The sequence below is a fragment of the Xiphophorus maculatus genome, chromosome 12 (genome assembly GCF_002775205.1).
Source record: "Xiphophorus maculatus strain JP 163 A chromosome 12, X_maculatus-5.0-male, whole genome shotgun sequence".
NCBI classification, from domain to species: domain Eukaryota; kingdom Metazoa; phylum Chordata; class Actinopteri; order Cyprinodontiformes; family Poeciliidae; genus Xiphophorus; species Xiphophorus maculatus.
Window position 1 is genome coordinate 23,676,339 of NC_036454.1, and position 17,767 is coordinate 23,694,105.

Below are 17,767 nucleotides of genomic sequence, written 5' to 3' on the forward strand. Positions count from 1 at the left end.
TACCCAATTATTTTTGCAGTGGGACAGTCCGGGGCTGCTTTGCTGCGTCAGAACCTGGAAGACATCCTGTAAATTGTGGATCCCCATCTCTATTAAAAAATCCTAACAGAAAATATCTGACTATCAATTCACAACTTCGAGCTAAAGCACACTTTGGTTATACAACAGGAAAAATGACCCAATGCACCCCTACAGGTCTCCTTGTGAATGTCTAAAAACAATAAAAGGTTTTGTAGTGGACCAGTCAAAGCTCAGACTTTAGACCAACTGTAATGGTGTGAAATAAATTACCATAGTTAAAAACACTACAATATGGCTTAATTTTGCAAAAAGTGGGCCACAATTCCTCCATAGTGATGTAAAAAAAACGTATTGCCAGTTATTTCAAATGCTTGATAGTTGTTGTCACTGTCATGATGGCCTAACCAGTTATTAGGTTTAAAAGGCATTTATGTTTTCACAACCAGGCTGGTTGTAATACATTTTTGATTTCAACAAATGAAATCATTATTCAAGGAATTCAAAACTGCATTTTGAATTTGCTCAGGTTATTTTGTACATTAATGTGATCAAAAGCAAACAGAAATGTTAGTATAGGGACAAAAAGAAAATCAGAGCTCTTTATCCATTTTTCTCTCTAGTTGATTAACCTTTGCCAAGTTAGGAAGACAAGAAAGTAAACATGATGTTTTTATTGAAACAGTTTACTGGTAAATGACAGATTGTTGCTGTGAAACTGCCATGTTCAATCTCAAAAAAATCATGGGGGTAAAAAGTCATACATGGTACTTAACACTGAATAGCAAGAGAATCCATGCTTCAGAGCAGACACTCAGATCACAAAGAAATCAGGCAAAATGCCCTCTAGATTTCAATAAAAAATATTAAATTGATTTTTTTTTTCACTCTATCCATCTTTACAAGGTACAGATTTGTTCACTTTTAATTATAAAAACAGTTAATACTGATTGTAAAACACAAATAAATTTACAAAACATAATAATAATAATAATATTTTTTATATTAACAACAATAGCAAACAATAATAACAATAATAATTAAATTTAAAAACAAAAAGTAGAATGGAGGGAAATAAGGTTTGTTGCATCTTTTGACCACACAAACAGCAACTTTTTTGGGGAAAAACAAAATATCAAATTGCATTTAGCGCTACCTGACACAGTTACACACAAACACAGTATCAGGTCGTTGAGTATTTCTCATTGCCATTTACAGTGTTATGGGCACAAAGACAAGACAGTCTCCAAGCCATTCAATCATCTGTTTCTGCAGGAACATACAAGTCAAAGAAATCCCTCAGACTGAGTTAGGCTTGATGGGCCAATGGTGGTCCTGAAGAGGTGCCCTGATCCTCTGCCACAAAGGATAGTAAATTACAGAACCACTTTCAACGTTTCAGCATTTAGAAGAAGGGAAAAATCTTCCCGGTGAGAGGAATTTGTATCCGTTGCCGGCAGGTAGTCGGATAGAACGAGCACCAGGGCTGCTGCTTGTGGAAATTGTAGGCGACGGGGCAACTTTTCTGGGGTTGGAACAGTGGTGTCCATTGGAAGAATTCTTGGTACCGCTATCCAGTGACTGCAGTCCCAGCTCCCGCAGCTCCAGGCTGTCTTGGGTGTCATGAGGGGAGCAGCGGCGTGGGGAGAGGTTTAGAAGGCTCAGTACATCTCTACTGGCTGAAGCAATAGGTCCGGATTTGCTGTGGATGGCTTTGACAGGACCTAGATGTTGCTGCTGTTGAGCTGCGGCATTAGTCCAAAACGTCTTCAGGTTATGGATAGCTTGGACTTTTTCATCAATGACCCCTCTTCTTAGCCGGTCCAGATCTGGAGCATCTGCTGATGTAGAACAGGCAGAGCCTGTAGAAGAGTAGGACAAAGCAGGAGACGGAGCACTACCAGCTGGTGACTGGTGTCCAGAGCTGGGAGACACATTGCTGGGAGAGCGGGAAATGTGGCCACTGTATGGAGAGCTTGGGTACTTCAGTTTGAACTGTGCATGGCTGTCCATGGTGGGGGAAGGATGGCTACCATCTTTTTGGGAAGACTCTGAGACTGCAGGGCTGTTGTATCCAGAGCTTACCTTCTGCAGGGAAGAAGAACGGGAGGGAGGCTTGGGCTTGGGGGAAGACTGTGCTCGACCACTGGCGCTGCTGTTAGGACGACTGAATGCACTGGTTTCGGAAGAGCGGAACGTACCGCTCCGGGCTGAGGCCGCAGCAGGTCCAGTCCCGCCCTCCGCTCCAACCCGCTGAAGACTGCTCACAGCTCGTAAGTGGCTGTGAGTTTCCTCCAGAATCTTCTGGGCCAGCTCTTGAGGGTCCAGATGAACGGGTTTTTCTTCCTGCGACTTGACAGTGCTGTCTGTCTCAGTACTGGACTGGTCAGATTCGCCTGTGTCTGAGCTGCTCACCTTACCCACCTTCTGGAATGGTGAGTTTGGACTGGGCACAAGGGATGTTTTGACAGGAGACGTCGGGGTGCTGACACTGCCCCGTGATGATACAGAGACCGTGTAGCCTCTCCCTGCTCCTGTGGACCCACTAACCCCCCTGCCTCCTCGGTGGTGTCGCTGACTGTGACCTGGTGGTAGAGGCAGAGAGTCACAGTGGCTGCCCAGTGGCTCGCTGCTGATAATGGAAAAGCCCTCATACTCCTCTTCGTCACCTCGTGTTCCTGCACCTGCAGCAGCAGCTCCTTGTGGGGACGAGCGACTGCGTGGCACATGTGGGTGTTTGTGAACAGTGAAGTGTGCAGTGGCGCCCCCTCGTTGTCGATGACTAAGGAAGTCACAGTCTGACTTGGAGGCAAAACTCATAGAGGATGTTACAGAGCTGAGGCTGTAGACAGAGATGGCATCTGATGCTTGATTGTCCAGGCATGGGGGAGAGAAAGGAAGGCTGGAGTATCCCACTGGCAATGGGTTAGAGACAGACTGAGCCGAAGCCAAAGACTCAAGGGAGGATGAGCTGTCCAGGCTCAGGCGCTTGGGCAGTTCTGTGGAGTCTGTAAACAAAGCAAAGAAACATATGCATATGAAAACCTATAAAAAAACTAAACGAATTAAAATTGTAGCGGTCCAAAAATAAATTTAGACCCTGAAAGTACAAAACAGATTAAACGAATAAACCAATTTACCAAACAGTGCCAGCAGAGACTGAAGAGCAAAGTGCAAGGTGCGCCGATTAGCCAGTTTGCCCGTCTTTAGCACCACCTCTTCCTGTCCTACCTCACATAAATCAAATCCTGTGCAAAGAAAAACAACAAAATGTAATTTTGAAATGATTAAATGTGACTGTGACTCCATGCATGCATGAATAGATAATATATCTAATTTGGATTTAGATATATTATACACTGAGTGACATAAATCAAGTGTTTATTATTTCTGTTAATTTTGATGATTATGAAATATGGTTCTTGAAAACTCAAAATATAGTTTTCCAGTTTCATATTACATCAGACTGATAAAAAAAATGTTTTTATGCAGCAACATTTTGCTGTGACTTCAGCAATCTTGACGGCAATTGACTTGACAGCAGACAATCACTGACCCCCCTTCACCAGGTCATTGCTGAAGAAGCTCAGTCTTCATATAGTGCTGCATGCAAGCATATTTATGGACAGATTAATGGAAGGGACGAGTGTGGTAGAAAAAAGATCAATAACCATCAATGATAACAGGGGTAGATTCACAAGGTATGGATTGCGGCTGGTGTCAGTGCTTCAGAAGCCACTACCGATGTTTCCAGGACACGGGCTACATCTGTCGCAATGTGTTAAGCAAATCCTGAACCAGTGTCAGAAACATCTTACTTAAAAACAACTTGAGATCTAGTGTGATGCTTTCACAGGTGACATGACTTAGGGACCCATGTCATGCTGACGTTTCACTGTTTTACCAAGCCCAAAGTCAGGCCAGCTGTCTGTCAGGAAATTCACATTCATTTTTCCCTCTGCTCACAAAGCTTTATGGAGGTTCTGATGTTAAAATTTTTTCACCCACCCACACTGGTGAAAGCACCAGTAGCTACTTTAATCACCATGGTATCAATGCAAACTTGCCTAAACCCTACAGTGAATCTTTGATGAATCATCAAGAGTTAGATAAAAGACACCAGAGACAACAATACAGTCAAGCTGAAGGTCACTACTAAAGAGACCCGGGCCTGAACTCCTCAGCAGAACCACAAACTGATCTCTGTCATACCACACCACATTCGTTTTTTAATTCACGCAAAAGGACCCTCGATCAAGTGTTGAGCACACTACAGTACATGGGGTTACTTTTCAGTAGGTCGACGTTTCTGTGTTAAATGTCCTTTTTTTTAGTTTGTTTTATATGATATAATTATTTTTTCAGAAACATTTTGGATAATATAGGATTTTGAAAAATCTGAAAAAAATAACGCTTTTTTGTTTTAGAGTGTATGTTGATTTTGTATAAATGAAATCATTCTACAATGTTCATGCAAAGTTGTTGAAGATGTACAGGAGACACAAAGAAGCAGTCTTATTTTGTTAAGATTTAACTTACCAAGAGCAGCCAGAAATTCATGGCATCCAGGCAGTCTCCACAGTTGCACACTAATGGACACCTGAATGGGTAGGAGGGAGAAGTCCTGCTCCTTCTCTCCTGTCTGGAGTTGCACTAGCACCTGGTGAAGCTGGTAGACAAAGAAGAAAGGACTGTGAAATTAAAACTCTTATTTTGTTAAATCATTAAATGTGATAAAATAACATAGGCATCAACTTCACTAGCTTTGTGCTGCTGATAGTAATTTCATTACCAATTTAGGGATATGTAGTGACATTTCTAGAAATTATAAAATACAAACCTTTTAATGAACTACAGAAATCTTTTTTAATATGTTTTAAATCCTTTGTATTAGTTAACTAGACAATGGGGACAAAAGTAGCTGCAGAGAATTAGAACGCTAAGAATTGGACCTTTGTGGGAATGTTCACATGGACTAGGGATTACATATCTAACAACAGAGAAAACTTAGCCAGCTTGACGTAACTGTGTGGAAAGTAAAAGAGAGCCTTAGCTGTGCCATAGTAGCTTTACATCATAGTTTAATCCCTGTAACTATCCTGAAACGTTCTTTTGAGCTGTAATAATCCATGGCTGGAAATCCTTCAGCAATCAAAGGAATGGAAAAGTGCAAAAATATACACAACAAATGGTAGGTTAGCTTCCCACAGCCATGTAAATAATCAACAGCATCACAAAGTAGATTATAAAAACCATCATAAAGCCTCTTTACAAAGGGTGCAATTTTCCTGATTCTTTATTTTTTATTTTTAGCAAGTTAAATAGGTAGAGAGTGGAGAAGCAGAGCAGAGTGAAATGGAGTGCAGGTAGGTGAATGGTCACTTACCATGGCCACCATATTTTTGACAGCCTTCAGACCACAAGGTGGGTGCAGGAAAAAGAGAATAGGTTGTTTTTAAATACATGCACACAGTTTGCAGATAAAGGTTAAAAAGATTCAGCCATAAGAAGAAATGAAGCAAAAAGGTAACACTGGTGTGTAATATTGCACTTCGGTGCAATTAGTACACATAGCCCAGTTGGAACATGGTTCATGTTATACATACTGAATTTGTATTATCGCTGCCTAACTCCATGGTTTCTGAGTCCAAGCATGTGGCGCGTGTACAATGATAAACCTCTGCTGTGTAACTCTAATTCTCTGGTATTTCAGGGGTGGAAGAGAAAAATAATTAGTATTGTAGTTAGCATTGCCAGTCAGATATGTAGGTCTTTTGTCACATCTAACCAGAAAACTTTCTTCCACATGTTTGCTGCTCCTTTTTTCCCTAAAAAAAGGTAAAATCTTGTATTTTCCTTTTTTTTAAATCAAATATATTGGTCTATCACATAATAACTCAATAGAAAATATGGAAGCTTCAGGATTCAAAGTGAATTTTTATTTTTTTTAAAGTTCAAAGAATATGATTGCTTTGCAAGGTACCGTTTTTCTAAACACTTTCTAGTTCAAACAGCACACGTCATTTGAAACCAAGATCAATTTCAAATTGTGCGTTTGTTTGAAGCAGCAGGCTCTTACCCGGTTGATGAGCTGCTCTCCTGCCTCTGAAGCAGTGATGAGTTTGCACAAAGCCTGGAGAGCTGGCGGCGGCAAACCTAAGGGTTTGGAACAAAGGAAGCTCATTGTTATTCATTCAAGAAACAGCATTTATACCTCAAAATAAGCCACACCAAGCAGATTGCCCTCAATGTGAAATGATAGAAACATAAACTAATAGATCATATTTTTCAGTGAAAGAAAATAAATAATTTAGCAAGAGACCTGCATCTTGAACTTTCACCAGAAAAACAAAACAAAGAACAAACAACACATAACTTGTTACAGATTCTGAATCTGTCTGACCTGTGATCTTCAGCTTGTGTCTACATACCCAGTAGTGATTGTAGCGTAGTGCTACACTGCTGGAGTCTGTCTCCTGGGTCAGCAGTGGGAAAGAAAACTGCAGCAGGAATACCAGTGCCTGCGGAGTCGAGACGGAAGCCCACGGCTGTCAGCAGGGCCTGCCAGCCGGGAACGCCCCCGACCTTGTTCTCCACACTCTGCTGGGATGTATACATTGAATTACGTTGGCCATTTTGTATCCTCTGAAGAGACTTCTCCACCTGAAAGGATAATAACAGCAATGCATCATGTATTTGTATGCTGCTGGTTGTCAAATTTTGTATTGTTTGTGTTGATATCTCACCAGATGAAGTAAGACTCTCAGAGCATCACGAGCTCGATCTGGATACTGCAAAATTTCAGCCAACGCTTGGCCAATAAGGGAAGATGGGCTGTTAAGCTTCACGTCATTGCCAATCAGCATATATCCTGAAGGGAGAATAAAGCAATAAGAGCAAGTCATTTCATGGTCATGTCTGTTCGACTTCAACTGAATTAATGCATGAACAATGTATCTAACCTGCCCAGTTGGACGGATGAGAGTACTGTTTGCTGCTCTGCACGGTTTTCATGGCATCTGCTAGTGCTGCACTAGCCTTGGTCCCGTTCAGCAGGGCAGAGTAGAAAGCATGGACAAAAACCTTGGAGGCTGCAACGGGTACAGGCCACAAGGACACAAGAACACACTGAGCACCAGCAGCCAGGAAGGCTCTGGTTAGTCCCACAACACCGTCTGCTGTCACCTTACTGCTAGATTCTTGGTACGACCTGCAGCCACAGTAAAACAGTAGAGATTTGGTGTGAGATTTAGCTTTTTCATACAATATTGCAATCAGCATGTCCTCTGTTTAAAGACAATACCTTCTAGCCACCTCATTTTTCATATGTTGTCATGTTACAAACATAAATCTTAGTGTATTTAATTAGCTTGTGTGATTGTCCAGCACACATTTCAGAAGTAGAAGGCCTCTGAAGAATCGGTTGACAAGACAACTGTTATACACTTCACAAGTCTGGCCTTTATGGAAGAGTGGCAAGAAAAAAAGCATGTTATGCTTGCAGTTTGCTATAAGCTGCGTAAAGGACACACCAAACATGCAAAAAGGTGTTTTGGTCAGATGAGTTTAAGACTGAACTCATGTGTCAGTTCAGTCTTAAACTGACTGTGGTGTGCTCCAAAGCTTTGACAATGCAATAGTGTTCAGTAAAAAGAACAGACTTGCTTTAAAGTGTTTTTAAATATAGATGCACCCAAACCTTTTCATGTGAATAGTCACAAAATGATTGAAATACATGCATCATATTCCCTCCAATTCACAATTATGTAAAATATTGTGTTGGTTTGTATAAAAAACGTTGCATAAGTTTAACATAACATGTGAAAAAAATTCAAGGGGTATGAATACTTTTACAAAGCGTTATTTGTTGCCATTGCACCTACCCCAGCACCACCAGCTTGACAGGCAGCCTCAGGTCCAAAATATCTGCGGCTGTCAGGAGGAACTCCTGCAGGGGCGGACTGTCACAGATACTCTCCACATCACTGCTGTCATCCTGCATGTTGAGAGACTCTGGGATGGTGTAGCCGCTGCCAACGGAGCCCTTCCTGCCTCGACCGCTGCTGCCTCTCCGACTGCTCACGCCTCTGCCTATTGTTCCCACCCCAACAGTGGCACCTGCCCCACCAGGTACACATTCAGGGTTTGGGGTGAGCACTAGAGCCGCCAGTTTCCAGGAAATGTGGGTGGCAAAATGGGCGCATTCAGCCTGCGTGAGGGCACCCATCACCCTCTCCTTGGTGGCAGATGAGCCAGTAAGAGGTTGACACCCCAGTAGCTCTGCAACCATTAGAGCTTCTTCCTCAGCGGTGGGCATGGGTCCCCAAAGCCAGCGGTCCATCACAGGCGAGGGTAGTCTAGGATTTCCCACCACTGCTGCCATGGAGACACCACCACAGGGAGCTGGTCCAGGACGCCGAGAGTGAGTCTAAGAATACAGCAACACAATTTAAATGTGCACAATGATTCAGGGACATATGCTCAAAGATGTATTAAAAGACTAAGACATGTCTTATGTTAATGGAAGTGAACTGAATGAGAAGTCGAACCTTTGCGCTGAATCCAAGGCCATGGATGGAGGGCACAGCAATGAGGCTGAAACGCTCATACAGGTATTCATTAGAGGAGCTTCCTTTTAGCAGAGCAAACGGGATGAGGTACAACTCTCCTTCCAGGACCATCACTAGCTGTCTATGTCTGCCAACAGGCCCGCTGGAATGCATCAGCCCCTGTCAGATAAAGGAATGAGAAAAAAAAAATATTCAAAAACTTTTTGTGGGTATGTGGTGATTTGTCTTGTCTTAGGCATTGCAGAGTTCTTCAACAAACATTTGTAGGATGCAGTCAATCACTAAGAGAGGCAGCACTCACCCCCTCCATAGGTGCAATGAGTAAATCGTAAAGTGCCCGCAGTGGAGGTTTGCCAAGGTTGCTGGAGCGTCGAGGCAGTGAGGAGTTACCATCTTTGGCAGGAGACATAGTGTTACTGAAGAGGCTAGTCATACTCTGACAGCTCCTGCACAGACACCACAGAAAGAAACAGAGGTTTTATCTTGTACATCTTACTGCAACACTGCAGACTGAGGAAAGATTTTTGGAAAATCTCTGGCATCATGTTTTTGATATAATCTCATTCTGTTTTTTTTAATTATTTATTTTAATGCTGGTGAATGTGTTAAATCAATCAATCAATCAAATTTTATTTGTATAGCACATTTCAGCAGCAAGGCATTTCAAAGTGCTTTACATCATATCAAACACAGAAACACAATGCAACATAGAATCAACAATCAAAACATGACATTATGTAAAGTTCCATCAATAAATTTGTAATTGATTACATTTCAAATACAATCCTAAACAGGTGGGTTTTCAGTCGAGATTTAAAGGAAGTCAGTGTTTCAGCTGTTTTACAGTTTTCTGGAAGTTTGTTCCAAATTTGTGGTGCATAGATGCTGAAAGCTGCTTCTCCTCGTTTGGTTCTGGTTCTGGGGATGCAGAGCAGACCAGAACCGGAAGACCTGAGAGGTCTGGAAGGTTGATACAACAACAGCAGATCTTTAATGTATGGACCTTACCAAGCTCCGCCCACAACCGACCCACGTGACCGCAAGTCTCACAAACAAAGCCTCGCGGCGCGTTGTTTCTATGTAAACATGACTCCATTTGTGCATCATTTCTACCGGATTTTCACAATATATCAGCTACTAAATGGACAGAGGAACTAACAAGTTCATGTCATCATCTGGGAGGAGGTTACTGGTTTCTCAGTCACAAGCTGGTTGCAAACCTGCGGCCAGCAGGTGTCAGTCAGTTATGGTAGATCTGAAATTTGGTTTGATGACGTCAATATGAGAAGCTATAGACTGATAGGAGGAACCAAAGAGCTCTGTAAAGGTAAAGGCAAATCTTCTTAAGTTGGGATATAATTAATTTAATTTCACATAATTATCACGGTAGAAGCCATTTGTTTGTTAAAATTTTATTAGATATATTTGTTCTATTTGATGTTTGTTGTGAATGACGTAAACTCACAAACGAACGAGGTAATTCGTCCAACGTTTAGAAACTACAGCGGCTGTAATGCGCCACAGCAAAGGTAAACAAAGGTAAAATAACCTGAACAGGTGATCAACTCAAAACCACTCCTACCTTTTTACTCTCTCTCTCTCTTTGTAGTTTAAGCACACCTGTTACCGTGGCAACCGCCTGCGCCCCTCAAGACGAGCAAAGATTAGGATAAAAACATAACATTCAGTCCGTTACGATATCAAGTTTCCAGGCTTGATATTTATTTCTCGATTATTAATCAGCGCTTCCCTGAACACAGCGATGGTTGATTGACTAGCTGTACTTGGTGCTAACGTGGCTAACACGAGTAACAGTTTAGTCCAAAGCCTTTTCTGCTAAAATTAAACCTTTAGTGTATGTCAGATACAGACACATTGCATATTGATCTGTTTAGCTAACGTAAGACTGTGTAGCAGACAGGCTTCAAGGTGTAGAAGTTGTATCAGTTCTGCCATTATGCTGTACTTAGCTAACAGGAAGCTAAGTGTGTTTGTGAGACTGCCACGCACGTGACCACGTAGAATGGGCATCAGCCAATGAAAACCGGCCCTTGTGGTAAGGTCCATTGACCTTTTGTGGTGCTAAGCCGTTCAGTGATTTGTAAACTAACAACAGTATTTTAAAGTATATTCTTTGGTCTTTAGCAAGCCAGTGTAGGGACTTTACAACTGGTGTTATGTGCGCTCTCTTCATTATTTTATTTTATTCATTGGTCACACTTCTCAGACTCCCTTGAAAATTTACACCATTGCGTTAGAAAGCAATTAATGAATGTGGATTTTGCTTTGGAATAGTGGACCAGTACAGATGGTGCCGATTGTATGGCAGCCTCACTTCAACCAGATGGCCCCAGGGCAGCTAAGGCTACAATGTAGCTTACCACCATTAGAGTGTCAGTGTGTGCATGAAATCTAATATCCACTGGAGTCCTCTGGACTAGATAAACCGCCACACGTTTACCATTTACATCTTATCCATGAGTGATGGTATGACGAAGCAGAAGATGGATACAGAAACTGGGGAAGTAATGTGAGCACTGATTCAATCTATCATGGTAAAGAAAGAGCAAAGGTAAAAAGTAATTCCTCTAGGTTCCACTCCCCACCTGTAGTCATGAAACATGAATTGTGACCAAGAGAATTATATCCTAGATACAAACGACTGAAATAAGCTACCTCTGTTCAACTGTTGGGCTCAGCATTAGGAATAATGTGAGGAGCTCTGTCATTTGGGAGGATCTTGAAGTAAAACCACTGCTCCTTACTTCCTGTAATGAGTGACAATAATTTCACAATACTCTATATATATTTTTTAGATGTACCTGCTTGTTAACCTTTCACTGATATTATATTGCTATTATATACGTTTCCCACTAGATGGCAGCATTGCCCTTCTGTGGTACTACTAAAATTAGAAGAACTGACCTTTTAGCTGAGTCCCTACATAAGCAATAGGTAATGAATAGCAGCGCTAATCTCATCCTATACTGTCTTTTTTATGTGCAGTGCAAACCCAAAGCCGTATATTTACTGGGTTGCAGCATGTGGGATAAAGGAGAGACTCTTCTTTCGAGGCATATCTGTGGAGAGATTGAAGTAACAGCTCAAACTCGGCCTCACCAACACCTAGCATACTGAGAACTGTGCAAATGGTGGCCCTGGGGTTAGAAACCTTTTGCTTGGCCCTGTGGGTCCAAGCTTTATGTCTCAACGTGTCACTTCACTCCATCTGCTCCACAAGAGCTAGAGTTTTCTCCAGACCCCTGCCAACAGACATCTATCCTGCCCTTCTGGTAGCCTCAGGCCACAGGCTTCCCTCCAGCTTCTCAACACTCTGTCTCTCTCCCAGGCCTTGGCAAGAGACTCCATGGGAAAGCAAAACAATCGTTTGTTAGCCTGACAGGAGGAATGAGAGAGGAGGCAAGGTTGAAGCCAAGAGAAGGTGTAGAGTGCAGAGCAAAGCAGTGAATTTAAAAGACAGCAGGCAGTGAGGTTGAAGGTGAAGACTGTATTCACTGGCTGTCTACCTCAGTCACAGCTGAGAGAGATCAAAAGGCTAAAAATGTCAACAAGTAAATCATTGTATCAACTGACCTATTTTCATCCCCACAAAATGAAGCAATGTGCTTTTTCTTTGCGAAATGATCCCTTTTAAAGTAGGCTTCGTATTTTATTTGGATTTACTCTTTTTACTGACAGCTTCATCAAGACCATCAAACAATCTCATTATGTGTTGACTGTTCATAATGACCTAATGCTTTACACGCTGATCGGATTAGACAGACTTTCATCATCACCTTCCCATGCTAATCCTTTCAAGCGTCTCTGTAAAGATTATAGATAAAATAGAGCAATTGACAAATCTTTTTAATTCCCACTGTATTATTCCTGAACCACTCCTAATATAATGGCATTCATTTGAAAATTATTATACAGACGCACCTAGAAATCATCTGGTGACTGGAATTGGCCGCATTTGGTAATCAGCTTTCGTCAGATTAGTGAACACACGACATCAAAGCACTATCCATAACACTCTTCAGTATTGAAGCTGCTGCTGAGGGAATACAACAACTTTTTTCCATACCAAGAAGCCTCTTGAAAGCATACTGTATTTTCTACAGAACTGTTCAATTATAGTGATATTTTTAAATAGCAAGTGAGGCTTCAGCAGCTAAAACTCTGACTATCACTGAACAAAATTAATTAGTACTTACTACCAATCCATTTGCAATCTGATAGTTAGGATAATGTTTTGCTTTACAAGTATTGCACTCAAAGACTGATAATAATGTTTATTGCACTAAATGCTAATATAAATTACAACTCTGTTTAAAATGTTGACTCTGTTTTCATTGTGTTGCCCTTTTAAGTTAATAGTAAATTCCCGTTCAACAAAAACTGTGCAACAAATACAGCCTTCTCTCACACAATGTGACTTTGAAAATCTAATCACAACAGATTCCTAGACTCATGTGTAGTCAGAATAAATGAATGAATGGTTTAATCTAATACAGTAAATCAGAGGTTCTTTCAAATATTAAGTTAGACACATATGTTAATTATTTCAAAAGTGTTTAGTCGGAAAAAACGTCATATCTTCTGGTATGGCACACAATATATTTTCCTTTGAACACATGAAAAAGGTGAATTTTCTGTCTTTTAAAGGGGTAAATGGGTTATGTACAACATCTTTTTAGCCATTTTTAAATTATTCAGATCCCTCTGTTACATAAACTGAATGGTTTTGCTTTATTGGTAGATTTCAGTGATAGACTGTTTCATTATACACATTTTATTGCAAAGCTAGTTACATTTTCAATATATGGAGAAAGTTGTAAAAAGATATATTTTTTGCCATCTGTAGTTCTTCAAAAAAAGATTGTAATTGACAAAAATCTTTGAAAAGAAATGGGTGCATCTCTAGTTCTTCTAATTCTGCATTCATCATAGCGACAAACTGCATAAAAAATTGATACAAAATGTCAACGTGAGAAGGCAAAGAAAGCGCACTAATGATGTGAAGACAAACCTCAAGAGAAAGGTGTTTAAGTGTTTCCCCTCATTTTCTGTGGTTTATGCATTATGATAGAAGACAGGCTCCTTAGCATGTTCAGCTTTATAATTCAAAATTTCTTTGAGGGCAGAAAGAATGAGAGGATTATTACCAGCAGCCCATTAAAGGGGCTTAATGAGCACGGAGACTCAATTAAAGCTGGAATTACCCCCTCATCAAAGAGCAGCTCAACTGTGGACTAGGACAGGAAAATATGACCCAAACACACACACTTTCTTTGGATATGCATTACCTATCACTGCAATGTACAAGAATAGTTGGGATTTTGCTAATAATCACACACTGAACAGGCCAATAATGGACATTTAATAAATCTGCACAACAAACACGGACTTCGCAAACACTGGCCTTACTGGTGTCTGGGGAAAAGACACATACACGAGTGTGTGTGCACGCAGATGAACACACACACGCCTCCATCAGAGGAGAGAGTTGATAAGGGCTTTAGCAGCTTGGCTTTACTCCGTCTATTTAATAAGGAGGATTCACATGCTGCCTCTGCGCCGGCAAGACAATGGCAAAGAAAGTCCTTTCACAGATGAGCCACAATACCCATGAATCTCCTTACCCAAGCACATATTTTTAATCTTCTTGTTTTGTGAAGAAGTGGTTTTCGGTAGAATTTGGCGATTGAGTGCGAGAGCGCAGCAACGTTTTGTTGACGTACAACCGTCCCCTACCTGTTGAACAGGTTGTTTCTCGACACCATGCGCAGGAAGCCTGTCGGGTCGGTGACCGAGTTGAGCTTGTTGTTGAGTTCTTCAAACTGTTGGTCCAAAAAATCACCCGCCTCGCTCTCTGTCTCACTGCTAGAACACCCCCTGATGGAGACAGAAAGAGATTGAGTCAGAGAAATAATCATAAAAATATTGGCAGGGGGAAGAAAAAAAAAGTGCCTCTTGAGCACAGCAGACAATACAGAGACGTACATTGTCTCTTCGTTGTTAAATCAACTCCACACTTTCCCGATCCACCATAAATACACACTATTCAACCCACACACTTGGCCCAATTTCCCAGCCTTGAGCCGACACCCCGATGATAAGCACAGTTAAATCCTTTCATTATAATGCTGGTAATGCTGATCTAGTCTGTGGGGAGTCAGCCACCCCCACCCCACTCTTCTTACTCGACACCACTCCTCCCCGCCTATTTCTGTCTCCATGTTTGAAGCTTTCCTCTAATGCACCAAGAGTTAAAACAAACCAAATGTCGGATTTTAACTCTACTTACAACATCGAGGAGAACTATCTCACAAGGAAGAAATTGGAAACACAAAAACGACATTTGTTTTTGTAGACAACTTAAACTGTTTCAGCGTATCACTGCTTCTTTTGGCAATGTCTTGAATAGCAGGCATCAACTTCGTGGTCGTTTTTAATAAGATCAGTCAACGACAGCTTTGATATTTTGAGATATTCATATAGACCCAACCCTTAACACCTTCTTAGTCCACCACCACAGGCTACAGTGTTAAATGCAAAATTATTCATATTCTTGGCAGATTCAGATTTTAGCTAATTTTTCTTTTACTTTACCTACATCTTTCTTCACACTAAAAAGATAAAGATGTCAAAGGTATCAAAACATAATACCACAATGACCCATCCATTTTAGCAAAATAAAAATATCTCTACATCTCTTGGACATATATTTTATATGAAAGATAATGTCAAAAAATTATATTGTCAATTTTGAATCTATAGCAAAGTTCAAGTGACTACACCATCGTGAACTGCTATTTTAATCATCTCAACAGGTTAAACCAGCTGCTCTGTAACTGGTTGGTGGTAATTAATGACTAACACAGCATGTGGCTACAGTATAAAGTACTACTAAGAAATACAAGATGACACTGGAAAGTCGTAGGGGATGTGAACAGGAAGTCAAAAGTGATATCTAAACTGTGATGGCTGATGGTGTGAGAGGTGTAAAAGGAATCCAAGAACCACTACCAGGGCTGTTCTGAAGAATATTGACCCTCCTAGTAGTGACACGTCAAGGTGGATATGAAAATAAACACTGGATGTTGTTTGATTGCACAGATGTGGACCAAGAATAAATCCAAATAAGGCACACAAAAGCCTACCTGGCCTTTGGAAAATGTTATCTGTGAAAATAGAAAGACTTCTGCTCTTCTGTTTTGTGGAAGACTGGCAGAATCCAATTATTATTGGCTGTAATGAGCATCAGTGAAGCTATTTGATAGGGCAGCAATGAGATTTCCTGTCAAAACTGTTTATCCTCACCTCTCTTTGTCAGTTTTTGTTTCGCACACATTCTTTTACCGTTTCACTTCCACCTCATTCATTTAGTCTCCAGTCATTTCAGAGTGCTGCAGCCCCTTTGTCTGCACTCCAGATAGTGAATGGGCTGGTAAGTGGTGCCATATTGTGCCCATCCAGGCGCAGTGGTGTGTATGCAACTTCCTTTTGGAGTAGTAAATGAGCTGATAATGGGGCAGGAAGGCCAAGCTGCCAAAGCATTCGAGACAGACGCTGGGCGCACCAGCTGGGCACTATGGATCAAAAACCAACTAGAGACGCATCAGAATGGATTTCAGTGGGCGATTTTAACTTTCACTCCTTCGTTTCATCTTCCATCTCTTTCAGAGTCTCTCTGGCTGCATCCCCTGTTGTGTGTTAGGTCTTTATTTACCGACCTTGGCTCCTTTGACTCTCCCCATTGATTTTATCGCCTCTTCTCAATCTTCTTCTCCTTCAGATTCACAGAGTAACCCCCTTTATCTTTTGCTTCACTTCTGACGCACTATTTGTCAGGTGGACTCACCATTCCTGTGCAATACAAAGAGCCATTATTCCATCTCATTTATTTCCTAGGAATGAAGAGGGAACTCTTTCAGACAGGTGGGGGGGGCGTGCGGTCATCCAAGAGCTCAGTGGGGCAGAATAATGCCCTTTACACACAGAGGCATGGTAAAACGAACTAGGTTTTAAAAACGTTAAGTTTTGGCAACAGCCTAGACAGAAAATAATTTAGTTTTACTCTTTCCAGCTAGAGACTGGCAGCATGTTATTCTGTGATTTACACTATTAATTTGATTCTCTGTTGATGCATTGAGGAGATTTGCAATCTAGTGACTGTACTTCTAAAAAAGTTACAGTGGATTTATATCAGTCATGAAACTCATGTGCATTTAGAATAATAATGAAGAGGGAAGTATTTCCTCTTCGTTATTATTTGTGCAAGGAGAGACAGCCCAAAGACTTTGCCCTCCAGCTACATCCCAAAAAGAACTGGGACACCCAAAGCCCCGAGAGCAAGCACCCAAAACATACGGCTCAGAACTCATGGAGGGATTAAATGATCTTTTAGCTGCAACCGTCCTACCTGCTGTAGTACGACTCGACTCCCAGGGCCTCCCGAGCGCTGGCAATGTGCTGCTCCAGCGAAGAGCTGCTCACCATCCCACCACCACCTCCATCCTGGAAGTCTGACCCTCCTTCTGACACGCCCTCACCGAGGTAAACCTCATGAAACTTGAGGATTCCTGTGATAATAGGCAAAACAAAACCAAACATGACTTATTTCCATTTCTCGACATCCATTTCTACTTTGTTTCTGTGACTTGTTCACTACACCAGGAAACATTTGATCATTTAAACCGAGAGCTGTGGGTAAGGCCATGTGCAGCAGTGCATCTGTGAAAGCGAATGAATAAAACAAACATTTATTCAATAAAAGATAAGAGTAGACTATCTCTGCCATCTGGTGCCTGCTAGATCTGTTTCAAGCAGGAGGGAATCTGAGAGATGGGCTACATGTGTGTGTGTGTGTGATTTCTCTTTGTGAAAATATAACGTTACATTTACAAGAACCAACAACTATCAGTTGCTTAGGTACACACACTCATGTCTGAATTGTGCAGAATTCACACAAACGTAGAAACCTTAGCTTTAAACCCCCCTTTGTTATCGACGGACCTCTTTAGAACTGGCCATGTTTTGGTGCCAGCTGGATGCCAGGGAATGCCAGGAAGTGACAGACAGGCGATTAGTGAGCAAGTGGCACTCTCTTTGCCTGGGGTGATATTTAACGCTTTGAAGAGCTACACTCCTCTCCATGGTGTTCTTTCTGCTTA

General features: G+C 41.4%; 1 protein-coding gene across 3 annotated transcripts in view; it reads right to left on the reverse strand.

The window, feature by feature from the left end:
* Positions 1-677: 677 nt before the first annotated feature.
* The window catches only part of ttc28 (tetratricopeptide repeat domain 28), a 229,141-nt gene continuing 212,051 nt past the window's right edge, over positions 678-17,767 (reverse strand). For 2 of the 3 annotated variants that reach the window (XM_023343546.1, XM_023343548.1), the window contains 13 exons: positions 17,017-17,176; positions 14,346-14,486; positions 8,890-9,034; positions 8,568-8,747; positions 7,902-8,446; positions 6,981-7,228; positions 6,765-6,889; positions 6,450-6,681; positions 6,098-6,174; positions 5,405-5,428; positions 4,558-4,687; positions 3,159-3,266; positions 678-3,026 (listed from right to left, as the gene is read on the reverse strand). In XM_023343546.1, the coding sequence (XP_023199314.1) occupies positions 1,417-3,026; positions 3,159-3,266; positions 4,558-4,687; positions 5,405-5,428; positions 6,098-6,174; positions 6,450-6,681; positions 6,765-6,889; positions 6,981-7,228; positions 7,902-8,446; positions 8,568-8,747; positions 8,890-9,034; positions 14,346-14,486; positions 17,017-17,176 (3,725 nt within the window). In that variant the 3' untranslated portion in view covers positions 678-1,416. The remainder of the gene's footprint in view (positions 3,027-3,158; positions 3,267-4,557; positions 4,688-5,404; positions 5,429-6,097; positions 6,175-6,449; positions 6,682-6,764; positions 6,890-6,980; positions 7,229-7,901; positions 8,447-8,567; positions 8,748-8,889; positions 9,035-14,345; positions 14,487-17,016; positions 17,177-17,767) is intronic. The other variant, XM_023343547.1, reaches the window with a different exon arrangement.